Below are 19,669 nucleotides of genomic sequence, written 5' to 3'. Positions count from 1 at the left end.
ACATACAGAGCTGGATGGACAATCACCACCTGAAGCTCAACCCGGGAAAGACGGAGCTAATCTTATTCCTGCTCTATCCTCTCCCTCCTCGACTTTTCCATTTCCTTAGGGGACACCGTAGTGACATCATCACCCTGCGCCAAGAATCTCGGAGTGATGATGGACAACAGGCTGTCCCTCTCCAACAACATTGCAGCAGTAACCCGGGCATGCAGATTTTTCCTATAACATCCGCAGAATCCGCCCCTTTCTCACCACCTACTCAACCCAGCTCCTGGTCCAAGCAATGGTTCTATCCCGCCTGGACTACTGCAACTCTCTTCTGGCTGGACTACCGGCATCTGCCACCAGACCCCTGCAGCTCATCCAGAATGCTGCGGCTCGTCTGGTCTTCAACCTCCCCAGACACTCCCACGTAACTCCCCTGCTCACTACCCTCCACTGGCTGCCTGTTATAGCTCGCATCAAATTCAAAACATTGGTTCTAGCATACCAGGCAGTCAAGGGATCAGCCCCAGCATACCTTCACAAGATTTTCAAACCCTACATGCCAGCCAGATCCCTCCGTTCTGCTACCTCAGGACGCCTAGCACCTCCCCTCTTCGCACCTGCACTTCCAGAACACGTCTCCTGTCTGTTCTGGCCCCCCGATGGTGGAATGACCTCCCTGTGGAGGTCAGAACAGCTGAGACTGTGAACAATTTCAAACGACGACTGAAGACCCACCTCTTCAGGCTGCACCTCTCCCCATCCCTCCCTTCCCCCCCGGTAAATGACTAAACTTAGGGGTGTAACTAGGCAGCTGTTTTAATAGGTGACTTAGTTGATGCGCCAGTCTTAACGACTACTTGTATTTTTATTTATTTTTATTTTTCCATAGATTGCGTTGTTGCCGTTCTCGTTGTTAGTGTTAATCAGTTTAACCACCAGGGTCCAAGTTGAACTATGCGGTTGTTCCCTGTACTTGGACCGGTACTTCTCTCTAGGGGTTTCGTCATACTTGTTCCTGGTTATGGTTATACACTTTGTTGTACGTCGCTCTGGATAAGAGCGTCTGCCAAATGCCTGTAATGTAATGTAATGTAATGTCTTTGGTCACTGACCGTAGTGAAGCTGATGTATAAACTGATTATAAAATCAACATATGTGCTCTTTAAAAATCCATATTCATTTGTTTGAAAACATCCAAATAGCTGGCTGTTTACTTGAGCAGCCATCCATGCTCAGAGGCACGATGGCTGTGCCAAACTCAGGAATGGAACCTGCAATCCGTTTGCTTTTCAGAACAGCTCAGAACGGCTTTTCAGTGCTTTTGTGAAACTGTTGCTGAAGTAAAGATGCTGTATTGAGATAATACTGGTGATTATATATAGTAGTGGCTATTACTACTAGTTGTGTACTGTGTACTGTGATGCAATTAAAAAATTCTTATGAAAACTGTACTTCCTGAAAATACACTTTATGAAAATACTCTTTTAGTCCGACATTAATTAGTGTATGTTATGCCGTTTAGAATGTAGACTGTTATTTATACGTGTGAAAACATTTAGAAACCCAGGATTTCTCGATTGATATGACTGAAAATGTGGTACTAGTTTACAAAATGTCCGGTCCCAGTGTTGGAATACGAATTCCTCGTCTCCACAGCGCATATCGTAACCTTCTGTGGCGTTTTTCCCTACATATGCTTTTGTTCCCGCTTCAGTTACACCCTAGTAACATTTGTTGGTGGCCAGCGATGATCGTAAATGCATTTTTAATGATGCCTAATACAGTTATTAATAATGAATGGCTCATTTCTCACTGCACCGTAGCCTGGAGTGTTAGCCTACTCAATGAGACGGGCCTGATGGAGGGGCTGTGTTGTGTGTCGTGTAGCCGGAGCTGTAATGGCGATGACGTGCTCCTGTATGGATTTTATTTTTTCCCGGGGCCCGGGCGCGGACGCTCTTCAGGAGGAGCCGGTGTGCCGAGAATCGCGGTCCTTATCGGCCCCCTGTGGGCCCCGCGACTCGTAAATCAAGATATTTGGTCCGATGACTCCGGTCGCTCTCTGGCTTATCGAAAAGGATCTCCATCATTAACTGGAAGCGCAGACACCTTAGAGAGCACAGTGAAGAGGGGTCTATAGATAATTGATAAGCCCTTCCTAAGCTAAACCCATAAAATGGCTTTAATAGGAGGAAACTGGCATACGGCTATAATGTATTGCGGTTTTGAGAATTGTATTTGCTTGAACATGTATAATTCATGGTTCCATGATTGTGTATGTAAATATGTATTATATAGAATATGTAATGTACATGGGTAGCTGTATTGAAGTGGGTTTTATATTCCAATTTTGTTTCAGGAATGAATATGAATCTGTTTGAAATAATGACACAAACCTTCTGTGCTGTTGGCTAGTTTGTGTGGTCCTGGCAAAAGCAATGTGGAGAACAGTAAAATAAAAAATATTACAGGGTATTTCCACTGTATGGATGTGCAGTTTTTCCTGATACTACTACTAGGCAGAGACTGACAATTCACTTCTTTATTTATTCCGCATATATACCAGAATATTTTGAGCCCATATTGATATCTAGAATAACCTCTATCCACCATCTTGGACAGTAATGGACCCAGCGTCTATAAAACCGACCAGAGTGAAAAAATGAAACTATAGAACGCTTTAGGAAGTGGTTTTCTGTGAATAGGACCTGGAGACCAGGGCTCAGCTTTTCCTTCACCACGCTCTTACTTTCCCGTAGCTGTCTGGGTGATTCTTTATGTTGTAATTATTTTTAAATGAATTATTTTTGGTTTACGTTCTGTCACAAAAAGGGTGGAATTGTGTTATTCTTTATTATTGTGAATATTTAAAAAAAAGATTTTTTAAAAACATGGTTATTGTGTAATGACTGAGGCTGAACTGCGAGGCCGTTTTGGACTAACAGAAATAACGGCTCCCCTGCAGTGTGGACTTTGTGAAATGGTCGTCCCAGGGCATGCTGAGGATGAACCCCGACGCCATGAACGCCCTCTTCAAGCCCACCATCGACCACATCATCCAGCACCTGGGTGAGTCTTCTGTGTGTGTGTGTGTGTGTGTGTGTGTGTGTGTGTGTGTGAGTCTGTGTGTGTGTGTGTGTGTGTGTGTGTGTGTGAGGGTCTGTGTGAGCGAGTGTGTGTGTGTGTGTGTGTGTGTGTGTGCGTGTGTGTGTGTGTGTGAGCATGTGTAGATCTGTGTCTGCATGTAGGTCTGTGTGTGTGTGTGAGGGTCTGTGTGAGCGAGTGTGTGTGTGTGTGTGTGTGTGTGCATGCGCATATCGGTCTGTGTGCTTGTAGGTCTGTGTGTGCACATGTACTTCTGTGTTTGTGTGTAGGTCCCTGCGTGTGTATACTGTAGGTTTGTGTGTGCCTGTCTGTCTGTGTGTGTGCGCATCCAGGGTGTACTGATCGATCTTAGTCATGATTCAGCAAATCTGAGTGCAGACACTTCCTGCAAGCCGAAATATTGGGTGCTTTACTCTGAATTGCGGGTAGATTGAAACTGAGTAACCGGCCCACAGGAGAAGGTCATTTGCACCGAGTGCAAGTCGTTCGTGCGGAAATAAATTCGACTGACAGATGAGAATAAATGAACAATAAAGCAGCAAGCCCAGGCAGAGAATTACATTTTTTTTACAAATTTTTTTTACCATCTTGAAACAATGAACAGTGTTGGTAAATCTCCAATTATATTGGGAAACTAAAGCCCCCAATTAGTTTAATCAGGCTGTCGGCTCAGTGGTGCCCCCTGGAGTGTAAATGATGCTATTATAACATCAGCTTAGCCAAACACGTTTCATGTGTTTTATTTATTTATTTATTTATTTTTACATTTAATTTATTTAGATCATTCAGAAGGCTTTGCTCTTCGCAGCTAAACACAACGATTGGGCCAAATCAGTGCGTAGCCCCGCCAATTTTTAGCTTTTATGAAACCTTTATGGAACTATGTCAGCATTGCACTAAAAAACATGGCTGCCCCTGCAGCGGTAGCAGGCTAGTGGTGAGCTCACACAGAGAAGAAGGTCCTCTATGGCCACAACCGCTGCACACGCTGCATGGTAAATGGGGTTCAGGCTCTTATCGAGAGAAAGCCTTAATAATTCATGGTGTGTTTTTGGAAGTGAGAAAGCAGATCACATTACCTCAGTACAGTCTGCTTGGTCCATCTGGCTGTCTGATGGCTTTGGAGCTGGGTCTGAAAACAAACAGTTGACTTTGGGTGGAAAAATGCAGAACCATTATCTTTATTGTTGTCTTTTGTAAGCCGAACAGTAAGACTTAATTAACTTGCACAGCAACAGGATCACTATGGATGTTATAAGATGCGTGTAATTACACTATATTATCCTTCATAAAAGCTGGTGCATTACTTGACACCAGAAAACTTTCATTCAACGGAAGAAGAGAACATCTTTTACTGATAGAGTAGCATTCAGATTTCAGACTTCTCAAATGGAAATGGCATGAAAAATAATGTGACTCATGCTCAACCTTCTGACCAATGTCCTGCACAGATGTTCTCATTATGTGGGTGCAGTGCAGTGGTAATGGATGCATTACGTATGTGTCATGGAGGAAGATAAGGGGATATACACTTACATCACTTACATACTTGGTGTAAACGGTTTATTCTTTCCTCAGCTCTCATATCCTTGAGATCAATCCGGCTAACCCCCCCAAACTCCCGTTTCCCCCCCACAGGCGAGCTGTTTGAGAAGCCCGAGGTGTCGAACATCAAGTTCCTGTTCCTGGTGGGCGGGTTCGCCGAGTCGCCCCTCCTGCAGCAGGCCGTCCAGACCATGCTGCAGGGCCGCTGCCGCATCATCATCCCGCACGACGTGGGGCTGACCATCCTGAAGGGGGCGGTGCTGTTCGGCCTGGACCCCGGCGTCATCAAGGTGCGCCGCTCGCCGCTCACCTACGGCGTGGGCGTGCTCAACCGCTACGTGGAGGGCCGGCACCCGCCCGACAAGATGCTGGTGAAGGACGGCACGCGCTGGTGCACCGACGTCTTCGACACCTTCATCTCGGCCGACCAGTCTGTGGCGCTGGGCGAGACGGTGAAGCGCAGCTACACGCCCGCCCGGCCCGCGCAGCAGGTGATCGTCATCAACGTCTACTGCTCGGAGCGCGAGCAGGTGGGCTTCATCAGCGACCCGGGCGTGCGCAAGTGCGGCACGCTGCGGCTGGACGTGAGCGGCACGGAGAGCCCCGCGCCCCGCCGCGAGATCCAGACGCTCATGCAGTTCGGGGACACCGAGATCCGCGCCATGGCCGTCGACGTGGCCACGTCCCGCAGCGTCAAGGCCGGCATCGACTTCCTGGGCCAGTAGATCCGAGTCGACTGACCCGGCCGGCGGGCGTAGCCGCCCCCGCCCGCCGGCTGCGCTGCGCTGTTGCTGCAAAACATCAACAAAAAAAAAACAAAAAAAAGAATCGATTAAAACAAAAAACAAAAAAAAAAATCCGATAGCGTCATTATAACCTTAAAGAGCAATGTGGAAAGTGCGTTGCGCGCTAGCTGTGGTTTGTAGTGAGTCCAGGCCAGGCCCCACTCCTCTCCTACAGCCCAAGGTCTTCCAGCACCCCCCCACCGCCCCCACCCCCCCCACCCCCTCCCCCAAACCCACCCACCCACCAGACTGTAATGTCCTCTTCAACCCTGGTTTCTTGATGGCCCTCTCCTCTAGCAAGCGTTCATAGACAAGCGTATGAAGACGTAGAAGTTTTTACACTTCTCATTAGGATGGTTTCTGCAGGTTTAGCAAGATTCTGCATAACTTTTAGGAAACCATCTTTAACCACACTCAGATTTGTGGTTCCCTTGAAGCTTATCCCGTATACAGTATCAGATTCTGGTATTATTAAAGATGAGTTTTATGGATGGGGCTCTCTAGAATCAGGCTTGGAAATGACTATCGAAATGTAAGGAAGAAAGATAGGGAGTCTGTTTCTCCAGTAAACTCCTAACAGGTTCAACCTGATAGGTTGTGATTGATAGAACACTGCAGGGTGGCTTTCAAACCTAGAACTCATACCTTCCCCCCCATTATAAACGCAAAATGTATGCAATTCCAACATACATTATGTGCATTCATACAACATAGGTGTGCTTTGACAGAAGAATATGAGAAGTGTTTCACTGACCAGAAGTCTTTGTGGCTCGTCCCAGTTAAATGCTGAATATCTTTATCATGGAATTTCCCGTGCATTGCCTTTAAGTGAGCTTCGTGTGTTGCTCAATGGCCATGATGAATATTTTATTCCATTTTTAATTTTTTTGGAGCGTAAAGGGCAGTTTTAGACATTGACTCCATGTTATCGTAATAGTTAAATGTCACGAAAGAAAGTCAACTTAACTTTGTCCACCTTGGCGTTATTTTATTTGTAGTTTTTATTTTTATTTTAAATTGATAAGGTGAAACTCAAAGATGACACAATCATGCCCTAGACAACACTTATCCAGGATGGTTATAGGCTAATGAATGTTACAAGCCATTCACTACAAATCTTTGTGATGTCATCTAAAGGACTGACGTTGCTTTGGAGGACAGGCTTGGTCGATGGGCCCTTGTTTTCATCCCACAAACTTCCTGTAAAATCCACCTCACTGGTCTGCGTTATTGTGCTGAAAAAAATAACTATGAACCCTAGAATGTGAAATATAAATGCAAATGGCTAGGTAGAAAAATGCTGCTAGCTGCACTTTGCAAAACAACTTTAACATAGCCATAGCAATATGCTTGTTGCCTTTTTATGTGTTATTCCCACCATGCAAAGGGGGGAAGAAGCCACTTGTTAATGTGCTTTTTATGTTGATTTCCGGACATCGCCTCTGAAGAAAGCCCTTTGGGGATATGAGAAAGTGATTAAGGGAACAAATTGTTTATTTCTGTAAATACAGTATTTAAAAACGTTGTACAGATTTTTTTTTAGCCGTTTTTGGATTCGCAGCTTTAGGAGAGGGAGAGTGTGCTTGCTTGTTTTGGATACGTTGGTTTCATTATACTCATCAGTCTAAAATGTGGGGGAAAGGCTAAGCTGAAAAACTGAAGGATGGGATTGGTTGAAAAAAAAAAGTTAGTAGGCTCGTATGTTACCTTGTTCATCGATATCGAAAAAAACATATGACACCTGAGCCCTCAACGTAAAATGACATTTATCTTCAGAATAGAGAAAGATGTTGGAAGTCTCAGATTCATTTGGGTGTGTGTGTGTGTGTGTGTGTGTGTGTGTGTGTGCGAATGGTCTACATGTTTTGGCCTTAAGTGCTTCAGGATTATATACAGTGTGACTGTAAGGAATAGTGAGAACGGGTTGCCAGGTTTTAGCAGTTCCAAAGATTCATAAGATCTGCTGTTAAAAATCCCCCTCGCGATTAAACGTGAGACCTCCTCGCTTTCCCTGTCTGATTCCCTGTCTGACATACTCCCTTATTGATGTCACATGCTAACATATACATGTTAATCCCTAGTGTGTTGTATTATTGCTTAAATGTATAAAGTAATCACTTGTTTATTTCTGTAGTTTTTAATCGCGATTGTATTGTGCCTGAAACATACTCCCACTTTATGCATAGACCTTATCGTATCTGTAAAACCTTGCACAGTATTCACAGATTTGCTCATTCACGGAAATACTGCACTGTTACCCCAGTGGTTGGTACGGGTCTCCTGTATTTCTACAACCCTATAAAATCCATCTTATTATTGTTATTATTCTATAGTTATTGCGCACTACTCAATATAATTATTCCTCTGATTAATTCTTAGCAGTAATCCTCCAGCTCTTTTCAGTGTTGCTCTTGTCTTTATCTCATGCTATTATATGAAGCCACCACTGATTCAGTTTAGGTGGTTTGGCCACAGCGATGTCTTCAGAAAAAATTACCTTTAAAAGGGAAGGGTCGCAAGTAAATGCACCACATTGGTATTCAGAAAGGAAATAGATTAATTATAGTAAAGATATTGAGTTCATTGTTGATCTGTCTCATTTCCACCATACCAACACAAATAATCAGTTTTTGTTTTTCTGTAAAACGAACCTTTTAATACTTTTAGAGCTTGACAGTTTCTGCCAAAAGAAAAAAAAAAAAAACGGAATTTTTGATGCTCCCCAGGACACGTGTGAAGTGCCACAGATTTCTTATGCCATTGTAACGCATGCATGGACATATAAAGCACGTTTGTATGCATCTATTTTAAGTTTTTTTTGCTAAAATAGTTTCAGATATCTATTGCCTGGTATTTCCCAAATAGGATGAAATTTAATAATGTGTAAAATATCTTTTCAGAAGCTGTAGTCAACAGGTACATTTCTCACCTCAGCTTTTGACCATGTTTACTTTTTACATCTCTTAAAGATGCTGTTTCTTTGGATCCTGGCCATGCTGCCCAGTCACGCTTGTTGGATACATTCCCACACAATTAATAATTAGGTCCAAATTTAGAACAGTTATTGGTTATTGGACATTGGTTAAAAAAAATCATTTACGGATGTCATCAACAGCCGTATAGTAGAGATGCACAAACTTCAAACTTCATAACTGCCAGGTTCTTTTCAAATATGATCCGGAATTCTTTGTCGGTTGGGGAAGGTTCACGCTCGCTCACGCCCCCTTCAGGAAGCATACGGGCAACTGCCACTTCTCTGCGTTCCTGCAGCTGAGCAGCACATCCTTACAGAAACGAAATATTCCGCATGATACAGAAACGAAATATTCCACATGATAATATAACTACGTGGATATTTCGGAAAGTAAATATATTCGCAGCGATGTATTTTGGAAAAATATATTTTGATATCTGAAAACAGCAAAAATATATTTTCCCACATATTTTGCAATATATTTTTGCTCTTGACGATATTTCATTTTCAAAATATTCTAGCATATTCCGTTTCTGTGAGGGCATTCATTGTGGCAGAGCACTCAAGCACCTATGCAGCTGAATGGTGAGGCAGGGGTGACCTAGCCTGGTGAAACCTTCCCTCCCTGAACAACGCTGTGGCCAATCACGTGTTTTCTACGGGCCACCTGGCCAGAGTTCGCTGAGAGTATAAAAGAGCAGGATTTCACCGGGACATCGCACTCTGCAGCCCCCATGCATTACATGCTAATTTGTGTGTTTGGCATCCATGCCCAGTATAACTTTATCCCTTATACACATTCATTTTTTGTTGTTTTGTCTAATGTATGCGGACAGTAGCCTATATCTGCACATATATTATTTGCATATATTGCCCGCTGTGGTTCTCATCTCGTCTGTTGCTTTGTTGTGCAATGGCATAAGAATGCTTGATGGCCGTGCTTCTATGGGGATATATCCATTGTGTAAGCTAAAAAAAATGTAACTGTTTTAATATAATCATGCTTTTATCTAATGAGTGCCTAATGTTAGTGGGACTAGTAGCTTGCTAGCTATGTCTGATGCTTACATTTATGAACAGACTGATGGAAAGCTTTGATGATGGAAAGGCATTTTTCTAACCCAAAAAATACATTTTGGAGAATAGAGCATTTGGCATGCCTCTTGACCAATGTTTCATTTGAAGGCCTTTTTAATGACATTTTCAGGGACGTTTAAAACGTTATGAAAACCCTCAGTGCAACAAATTTATTTTAATTTAAAATGTTCATTATGCCACAAGATAAAACATTATTCTTTTTTACATAATGAAATGGGCTTATTATCATAATGCTTCTTTTCTTTAGTCATATTATAACTATTAAGATTGATTGCAGAGGGTCTTTAATTAGGTTTGAAATGTCTTGGATGAGTACTGCATGAAGCTAATGCCAGTGTGTTGCTTTCTGGTAATCAAAGTGCATGCTTTCTTGCACAAGTTTACCTTCCCTCAAAAAGGGCATCAAATGTCTTTGAAAACCTGCACAGGTAACTGTAGTAACTTAAACCACCCCCTATCAATCTGAGACACCTTTTCAAGATTATTGCCTACGGTTTATTCCAGAGAAGCCCATTTGATACATGAGCGATCGTATGCCTTTGAACTACCAACACACCCCTACACCCCCCAAGCCCCCCCCCCCCCTTCCCCCCCACAAACACACACACACACACACACACTGTGAGAACTTGCAGAGGCAATGTTGTGATTTGCATGTAATATTTGAGAATCAGTGGTACAAACACACTTAAGCCATTGAGTATACTTGAGGCATCCTGATTTGCACTCGACCGAATATGGCTACGGAGAGAATCCTGGAACCTATCTCTTATTAAGTAGAGTGTGCACGTGCAGTAGCTAAAAATATAATTGCAGTTTTAGTACAGATATCATGTTTGCACGTACATGAAAGGCTGAGCACACCTGCACTCAGATATCACGATGCGTTCATGCCGTGCTTTCATGTAAGTGTTCCAGAAACAATTTTTCCAAGATCTTCAAAATGCGGAAATAAAAAAAAAAATCGTTTGTCGTTTTGCGGTCACGCGGTTTGTGCAGCTGCCCGTCCAATCAGAACTTAGTCCGTCCGAGCGGTCGTGCTGTTGGGCTGGTATCGCTGGAAAGGGATGCAGGCGGTCAACGGTCTGCAACAGCCTTCTAAACATGGCAACCAGGAGTGATGGCAAGGATTTTCACAGTGGATGAATTGCTGGAATGTTCGCCTGCTTTTTCATTGCAAATTGTCCAAAAAAATAAAAATAATAATAACTTTATTATTATTGTTCATCAAATAATATTTGAAGTACGAGACAATATTTATCCAATTCATTGTGAACAAAAAAAATGATGCCTTGTCATTGAATGTTGGAAACCAGCTGTTATAAGCTTTGAACTCAATTAGCCTCAAATGGACTCTGCTGTGTATCGATCATCCATACAGCAATGGCTGACAACCGTTACTTTAGTACAGAATCTGCTGTTATGTGCTTTCATTTCTGCGTTTGGAGTGGAGTTGAAGGAGAGATACTTTTATTTTTATTTTTTAATTAAATGGACTGGTATGTCAGTTTTGCTGGCTTATTTACTGCCTTTGAAAGTACTTAACTTACCTTGTGACTCTGTATAGTTGAGGAGTTACAAATTCTGGATTCTATGCTTGTACAAACAGTGAATTGGCCTTTTGTGTAGAACAAAAAAATCCACTTTACAGTGTTTCACACCATCTCAAATTCTTAATTTAAAATCTGAGCCCGTACTTCCATACCTTTTTTTTTTTTCTGGTTACCTCAGTTTTAAACTGACTGTTCTGGCCATTTTGCGCACTCGAGCCGTCATTGTATTCCTGTGAATGTCCGTTATCCACAGCCAAACTGTCATCAAATAAAACGTATGTGTATTTCAAAGAACTCGAATATCTCTTTTCTTTTGCTTCTCGCGGGTACGGTTCTGAGTCACTAATGCCTCCTGAGCTGGTGTTTAGACCGCTCAATTAGATTTTTTTTATTGACCCGTTTTCTCTGAGTGTGTTCATTTTTTTTTTTTTTTTTTAAGCTTAATGCAGAACAAGCCTAAACCATTTAATTTCTATATTGCACTGACAATCAGCAAATCAACCACCAGAGTTGCTGCCAGACATATACCTGGGCTATGAACTGGTTTTATGACCACAAATAGACCAAACCTGAACCATGCTTACAAACTACACATGGTATCAAAAAAATAAAAACCCAACCAAAAGTAACCAATCCAACTTGGGGATTAAATGTTTCACTGGAGACCCTATACTCTGAGTGACAGGGCTCTTAGACATTTTGTTGTAATAGTCCAGGGGTTTGCAACCCCACATGGGTCACATGGGCTGCCTGTGTTTCTTCTCACCATAAAATCAGCAAAACCAAAAAAAAAAAGGTAATCTGCTTTAATTGATCAATTAAGTACTGAGTAACAGCTGAAGTCCACAGAGCCAGCGGTTCTGCAGGACCTGTGCTGCTGCGGAGTGCTGCCGTGACCTACCAGGGCTCCCAGGGTGCTGAGTTTAATGCCTCAGCTCGCTTTCCTGCTGCGGCGGCGGCGGCGGTGGTGACCCCGTCTCTATTCACGCTCTTTCCTCCCATTTTCTCCCCAGTTTGAAATCGCCCAATCATGTCCATCATCAGTGCTCATTGCCGGATCGTCCCGCTATTGATCCGGAGGAGTGCAGACGATCACGTGCTCTCCGCCAAGCTTCACTTATCCCACACAGCTGCTCAGGTTTTCACAGAGATGAGTTGAGGAAGACACTTTTTTTTTTGTGTGCAGCTCGAGAGAATGACTTGCAGGCAGCTAGACGGCTAGCAGGTTTCCACTATTAATAATGATAGAATCCCCGGCAACTGAACCCTCCCTAACCCTGGAAGATGCTGTCGCCAAGGGAACGTTGACTGACTGGCCCTGTTGTTCACCAAGCTACACCCTGAGCCAACCAAAGGAGGACAGGTACCCACCCCCCCACCCCCTTGAGCCTGGTCCCTTCTGAGGTTTATTCCCATCTGCCACAGGGAGTTTTTCCTTGCCACTGTTGCTTTAGGCTTGCTCCTGTGGGGGTTTAGGCCCGGGTTGTCATGTCAAGCATATTGTGACAATTGTTCACAATTACTATTTAAATAAATTTAGATTAGATTTTTTAATTTGATCCATTTCCCTGCAGGGCTAACAGCCACAGTTGTTGTTGGCACAACTGGGATTCTATATCGGACTGGGGGGGTGGGGGGTTTCCAGCCATTCACTGTAACTAGAACGGCTATTCCACTACCCTAAGTGAACTATTACAATGCCCTGTTACATAGTAGACAGAATGACTGCCATAATATCTGGAAACAACACTTTAAATACTAATATTAAAGTTAGAAATTATTATATGTCAACTATACAACTTCCCAAGAAACCCATGAACATTTGGTTCAACACACACCTGAAAGTAGTTTGGGTTGGATATATCCAGGGTCATCATTTGTTTGGAAACAGTTTTGAGCCTAGTGAATGAAAAAGACACACAAACACACACAGACATTTTATCTCTAGGTCATTGAACAAAGTCGATCAGTCGATTTGATAAATTTTGTTTGCAGATTAAAGGTTAGTGGGCACTGTGAACATGTATGTTACAATACTGCCACCCAGTGGATAATTTGGTGCTATTGCAAATAACCAGAAATCTAAGCGTTGATTTTGAATTAGCCCTTGATACAGTACGTTTTATCTTTGGTGTCAGGTACTAGTACTGGTTTTAGGCTTTCGATGAGTCAGCTTGAGACCATATCTAATGATTCAAATGCCGGCGATCAGAATATTGAGTAGAGCTGTCATGAAATGCTGTCATGTTAAAAGCTAAATAAAATTTTTTAAAAACTAGTGACATTGAGAGACTTGAAATTAAATTTACAGAATATGGGCATTGCTGTGGTGTCCATTGCTATCAAACTTACATAAGGGTAAAAATTTGTGCAAAAGCTGTGTTTGTAGTCATACTGACGTGTATAGGAATACAGAACTGTCTGAGGTTGAGCTTACAACGTGGAAATGCTGGGAACAATAAACATAATCACCTTTTAATCTTCTTTTAATCTTCTCTTTTGCACCAGACACCAAAACAGCGCTGTTAATTAGGCAAGACAATCTTTGTACCAGAGCACACAGGAGGGAGAAAACTGGCGCTGGTCCAATTCCAAATAGAACAGAACTGCGTGCAGACAGGCACAAGTGAATATGCTTAAATGGCAAATCTGCTCCTTTGGAAAAAGACCTTCGTAGTCTCGATAGTTTCAGTGAAAGCCTTTTTCCGAGGGAAAATGTGTGGGTAGCTGGCTCAGATTAAGAGCCTCTTTTAGTGATTTTCTATATTGAGGAATCAATTAATTTTAAGGATATTTAATTTTTATTTGTAATTTTTCCAACGCCGTTCTTTGGTCGCAGGGAGTCCAGATCACGATTGTTTTTCACTATATCGCAACAAGGTCAGAAACAGGGCCTGAAGTCATCAGAAATGAGATTGGTTCTACTGATTTTACCTTTTAAATAGGTCAAATAAAAAGATAAAAAAATAACAAAGCAGGATTACTGAATTAGCTGGATAAGCGCACTGAGTAAAAACCTGAAAACAGCTCTTTTTAGTTCAGTCCATATTCCAGATGTGGGGGGGTTCCAGGTTTTACTCAGCACAGTTATCCAGCTAACTTGATCATCCTGCTCTATGATACAGATTTTACTCAGCTCAGTTATCCAGCTAACTCAGTAATCCTGCTTTGCGATACAGGCCCAAAGTCGGGTGGCTTTACTTCTTTAACAACAAAAGGCCAAAGACTGCAGCTCTCCAGCACCAGGGTTGTAGAACCCTGATGTCGCAGAGGAAGTAGTCCAGTTGGTGTTCTGCTCCAGCACTGCTCCTCAGTCTAGTAACATTCTGAACTAGCTGGTACCGAGCCTTGGTACTCTGCCAGTGCTAACTATGGCTGGCAGCTCCACAGGGTGATGCAGAATTGACTATTTCGACACCCGGTTGAGGGAGGATTCCAGTCCCCAGGGTTCCGCTGTGCATGAGAGTCTTTGCTGGCCAATGAGGCAGCTGCAGTCTCCCTGGGCCTGATGCACATGTACATTACAATGGTCACATACCCATGAATATGACCCAGAAATTCCGAAAGAAAAATCATGGATTAAAGTTTTTAAAACTGTTAAACTGGATGGAGGACAACTGGATCAGAAACTGACTTGCCAGGCTCAATATCTAATGTCTGGCCATCCTATATGGAGGAGAACTGTGAGCTGGTATTATTTCCCTATGTTTGCCCTTTAAATAGCTTCCCCTCTTGTTGGGAAACATAGATAAATCAGTAAATGAATTGCATTAGCCGTGACCAAGGAGTTCAGTCTGCACTCCGCAAGGAAATGGTGTCGCTTAATTGCGTTTAGCTTAATCGCACTCATTAGCGATCAAACAAAGGGAATGTGAAACTAAACATGGCCACTTCTCACTCGATAACTACGCATTTCAATGTGAGTGTGTTATTTTAATTTAGCACAAGTGTGTTAAAAAGTGCCTCTCAACCCTTTTACAGGTCAGGGCTTTACTTTTACGGGGGGGAGACGGTGACGAGCGGCAGCAGCGACGGAAAGAGGTGGGTAAAATATTCTGAACACACAGATCAATGGAACTGCCACAGTTGCTACGGCAATTTGGAGGGCCAGCTTGCTGTTGAAAAGCCCTCCAGTTTCGACGCGTTCCCGCCCACACTGCTACTCCAGGGAGCGCTGAAACGCGGAGCTGTTGTGCTCGGTCCACCGATAAAACGGCGCGCGCGAGAGTGGGGGCTTGACACGTTCTCAGGTATTTGCGGCGCATTAGCCTTTGGTAGCGCGTTTTCGCTCGGACGGACGCCACACCTCGCAGTCCTTTCATTTTATTGTTGTTCATTTGTTTAACATACACTCTCATCCAGGTAATAAGGTGATGAAATGGCTATATGGCTGTAGTGTTTGTAGGCTATAGCCCTCTGGGGTAGAACGTTTAGTTTTTTACTCCTAATTGATTGTAGGCATTGCACTCGTAATGAGGGGTGCGGTATGAGGGAGAACGCCACTTTTTATGACTGAAGATCAGAGACTTCATAGGCCACACTACACAACAGTTTGTCTATGACTGGGGTTAGGCCAGAAATATGGTTTTATAGACCTATGCAATCAAAACGGTCATTTTTGAAGATAGATATGTTTTACATGACAGAAACAAAGGAAATATACAGTGATGTTGGGTATATTTTATTCTGTTGTGATTTAAAATAATTCTGCCCACTACAGGAGTATTTGGTATCGCTCACAACATGGAGGCCACGTTTCCTGTGTTAGTAATATTACGTTTTAATCAGTCAGCGATGCGACCACAACATATCAAGATGCACGGTAGAGGATTTACTTTTGCTGTTATTCGTTACAGAATTCCATCATAAGAGAAAACGAGAGGGTTGGTACCCATGGAGACAGCTTCAAATTTGGAGATCAGGTACACTAGATGGTGATGAAAACCATCTAAATGTAGTGTCCTATCGGGGAGACCTTCGACATTTAAATTGGTGTTTAATATTTGTTTGAAAAATTAATTGTACTCATCAACGTGTTTGACTTTTAATTTAGTTCTGTATTTAATGTAAAATGTGTTTAGCTAATTTGCTTGCTGCGTTGACATAGCATGTCTTCTGGATGATCCAAGTGATTAATGGAAAAGAAACATAATTTATGATAAGAACACTCCAGATATATATATATATATATATATATATATATATATATATATATATATATATATATATATATATATATATAATGTAAGTAGCTCTGGCATAGTCATAAAACCAACTGGACATAGTAATAACACATAAACACACAAATTTGCTCCATACTGCATGGATTTTTAAAGGTGGGCTCTTTAACCTAAAAAAATGCTGTATAAATTTAAATTCAGGGGGGAAAAAAAGGGTCTATGACGACCGAAACACGACGCTGTCGACTTTAAATGTGATTTGGGATTCAGAGAATATCAAGGCCACAGTCTTCAATTTCAACTTCAAAGAATCTTTAGCACAATATCCACTGTGATAGCAAATATGATATCACAATTTCTTTGACGTAGCTTTTGGTAATGTGCGCAAAACATTTTGTTCAGGACTGTCACAAGACTGATTAGCATATTGTAGTGTTACTTCCCCCCATTTCAATTATTTGAAGGCATGAAAATGTCGGCGATCTAAGTAGATTGTAAGACGCAGTGGAGGAGGTGGTGTTCATTTGGTCTGACGGCCTGTCGCGACAGTCATCCACAGATCTGCTGTGCATTAGCTTTCTTAAACTATACCCTGCTAATTCTTGACCCAACCCGCGTTTTTCATTCAAAACCTCCCCTCTAAAAGTCATGTCGCGCGCGCATCAATATGAAACGCTGTCATCATCAAATTCCCCCAGACAAACGGTCGTAATTACTGGAATTAGCGGGCTATTTTGTCATTAGCCTCCCCATTGAAAGCGGTAATAAAAAAAGATAAATAAAAGGAAATGATGGCTGTCTACGGGGAACTTGAGGAAACGCACCCACCCCCGACATCTAATTCAACGTTTAATACTATAATGTAGTCCTGCTCCGAGCTCTGTAGCCGTGATTGTTCTGATTGGTATTGTGCATGCTGATGGCTTTGGCTGCGAAAAGTCAACATGAATATAAATGCACTTTGTTAGCATTATGATGGAAATGGCAGCTTGCCTTTTAATGCCTTATTTTACAACTTTGATTATAGGGTGGGGATTCAAATAAACGAGCGCCAAACAATGAGACGCAATCAGGACTTTATAAGTCGGTGAAAAGCCAGAGGACAGATAAATGAATACAGCATACATATGTGGCCCATTGAAATTATATATATAAGTGACACATTGCGCGGATTTCGGCTGGGGCACATTGTGTCGAAATGAGAAAGAACGAGAAATAATCTTAACGTGTAATTTGGTTCCGATTTTTTGTTTGGGCAAATGCGACACTCAATCTTTCAACGTTATAAAAGGCTAATATTTATCAGTCTATCCCTTTTCTATCTTAAATGCAGTGAGAAAAGAGTTTTTTTTTTTTTTTTTTCCATGAACAGATGCAAAAAAGCCTTCTGTATGGCTGCGGGTCTGAAGTACAAATTCACATTACCAGCAAGGGCTGACTGGGAGAACTTGTTGGCGGCACCAAATCCACTAACGTCCGTTAACACAAAACCTATGTCAATTCCAAAATTAAATAGAATGATAGATACAGTACACTTGATAAAAAAATAAGAGTCAAACAATAAACAACCGTATACGGTTAAAAAGCAAACGATGCTGTGAAATGTCGAGGGACACCGGGCATTTATTACAAACCCACAGTCTTATATTCAGCATTGTTATAAGAATGTGAAAGGACATCTGTGTTAATGTGATTTCTGTGTATAAAACAGCCATAACCCAACATACTGTGCTGGGCACTGTGTTAAGACAACTGTAGCCAGTTAGCAGGCCAGAAATACACAATCACAAACAACAATAATTACCTCTATAAAAGCTTTCCGTAAATCGAGAAACGTATTCTCAAAGTATTTTAAACAAAGGGGAAGCACAGGTGGCTCCCACCCATCACACTACATGGTAAACTGTGACAATCCAAAATCCATTTGGGACTGAGCCCAAATAAACTTGTTTGCAGCGTTTTAAATTGTGTAACATTAATGAAACTGTCAGCAATGTTACACAATCTAAGAATATTATTATCAGAATTAGACGGTACGTCTGAAGCAGTGTGTAGGTTTGATAAGAGAACCATAAATTAATAAACATATTTCAGTCAGGACACGCGTTTAGATGAAAGATTTTAATGAATATGTAAGTACATTTTTTGGCTTGGCACTGAGTGGATCTGCTTCATTCCTGTCTCTTGCCCAGTGCACACTGGGATAGGCTCCAGCACCTCCGGCGACCCTCATCAAGATAAGTAGGTATAGATAATGGATGGATGGATGGATGGATCTGGATTCAGGTACTACAGTGCACGCACCAGCGTGGACTACTCTTATCTAACAGGGAGCACAATACATCTCCTACTAAATGCCTTAAACTCTTCCCAGTACCTAGAGGCAGATCCAAACAACAGGTGGTGCTGGGGTCATGGAGGATCGTGGGGTCATGCAATTCTGTGCAGTAGCAGCAAAGCATGCAAGAGCAGCGCAGCCAATCAGCAGCACTGAAGGTTTTCACTGCTGGTTTAAAAAAGGTGCCCCACTGGTGATGTATGCATGTGATTGAATAGGTATGAGAAAATGTGTGTAGTGATTGGTTGAAGTTTTTTTGTGAATTGTGTCTGTTGAAATTGGGTCAGAAGGTACAGAAACTAATGTTTTTTAAGGGCTGAGAGTCTGTGGTCATTGTGGTTATTTCTGTAGGGAACCCTGAAAAGTACCAAACTCTCTGTGCTGTATGGGTATGGGGCATGCCGCCCCGCCAAGGCGTAACTTGGCGGGATGCCATACCTGCCATCCCAGTTATGAAAAGCTGTGAGAACGTGATTGCTTAGGCCGACGATGCCCATCTGCAGCACGAGTTCCCTGACAGAGCTTGCTCTGTGCACGTGGCTCATTTTGGAACACAACCGCACACACCGTGGAAAACAGTCATAAGTGTGCAGTGTGTGGTTGGAGACTGTAGAGTATAGTAGCGTAGGCTGTCTGGATAATGTACTTTTGGGTTCGAGTGTGGTAGCGTGCCCTGCAGCTCGGATTTAAATCCAGGCCGCACTCCCGCCGACTGTGATCAAGAGCCGCACGGGGAAAATGCATAATTGGCCACAGTGTCACCCAAAGAAGGCAGTTCACAGGCTAAACCCCTTTCTCATATTTCAGCAGTGGCTTCCCCCCGAGTCCTCTGTGGTCTGCTCGTACCTGCTGTGCGCAGTACCCCCAGCAACTACAGCTGCAGGCGCTCAGCTAGGCGTGTTCAAAGTGTGGAAGAACATGGCGCTTGGCTGAATGCATACTGTATAGAGTTCCCCGGTCGACCGTGGCCGTTGTTAATGACGATTAGTTTTAATGGGATGGACCTGATTATTCCAACCTGAAACTTGCAGTGGGGGAAAAGTGTGATGAAGTCAACTTAAATGGCAAAGTTTGCCCATAACTTGGTCTTGGTCTAACAC

General features: G+C 42.6%; 1 protein-coding gene across 2 annotated transcripts in view; it reads left to right on the top strand.

Annotated features, from left to right (window-relative positions):
* hspa12a (heat shock protein 12A) overlaps window positions 1-11,345 on the top strand; it is a 57,047-nt gene extending 45,702 nt beyond the window's left edge. For both annotated transcript variants that reach the window (XM_064317723.1, XM_064317724.1), the window contains 2 exons: window positions 2,957-3,060; window positions 4,735-11,345. In XM_064317723.1, the coding sequence (XP_064173793.1) occupies window positions 2,957-3,060; window positions 4,735-5,366 (736 nt within the window). In that variant the 3' untranslated portion in view covers window positions 5,367-11,345. The remainder of the gene's footprint in view (window positions 1-2,956; window positions 3,061-4,734) is intronic.
* Window positions 11,346-19,669: the final 8,324 nt, after the last annotated feature.

This window comes from Anguilla rostrata, chromosome 18 (assembly GCF_018555375.3).
Source record: "Anguilla rostrata isolate EN2019 chromosome 18, ASM1855537v3, whole genome shotgun sequence".
Lineage (NCBI taxonomy): Eukaryota > Metazoa > Chordata > Actinopteri > Anguilliformes > Anguillidae > Anguilla > Anguilla rostrata.
Note: the sequence above shows the minus strand (reverse complement) of the source record. Positions and strands in the feature narration are given on the sequence as shown.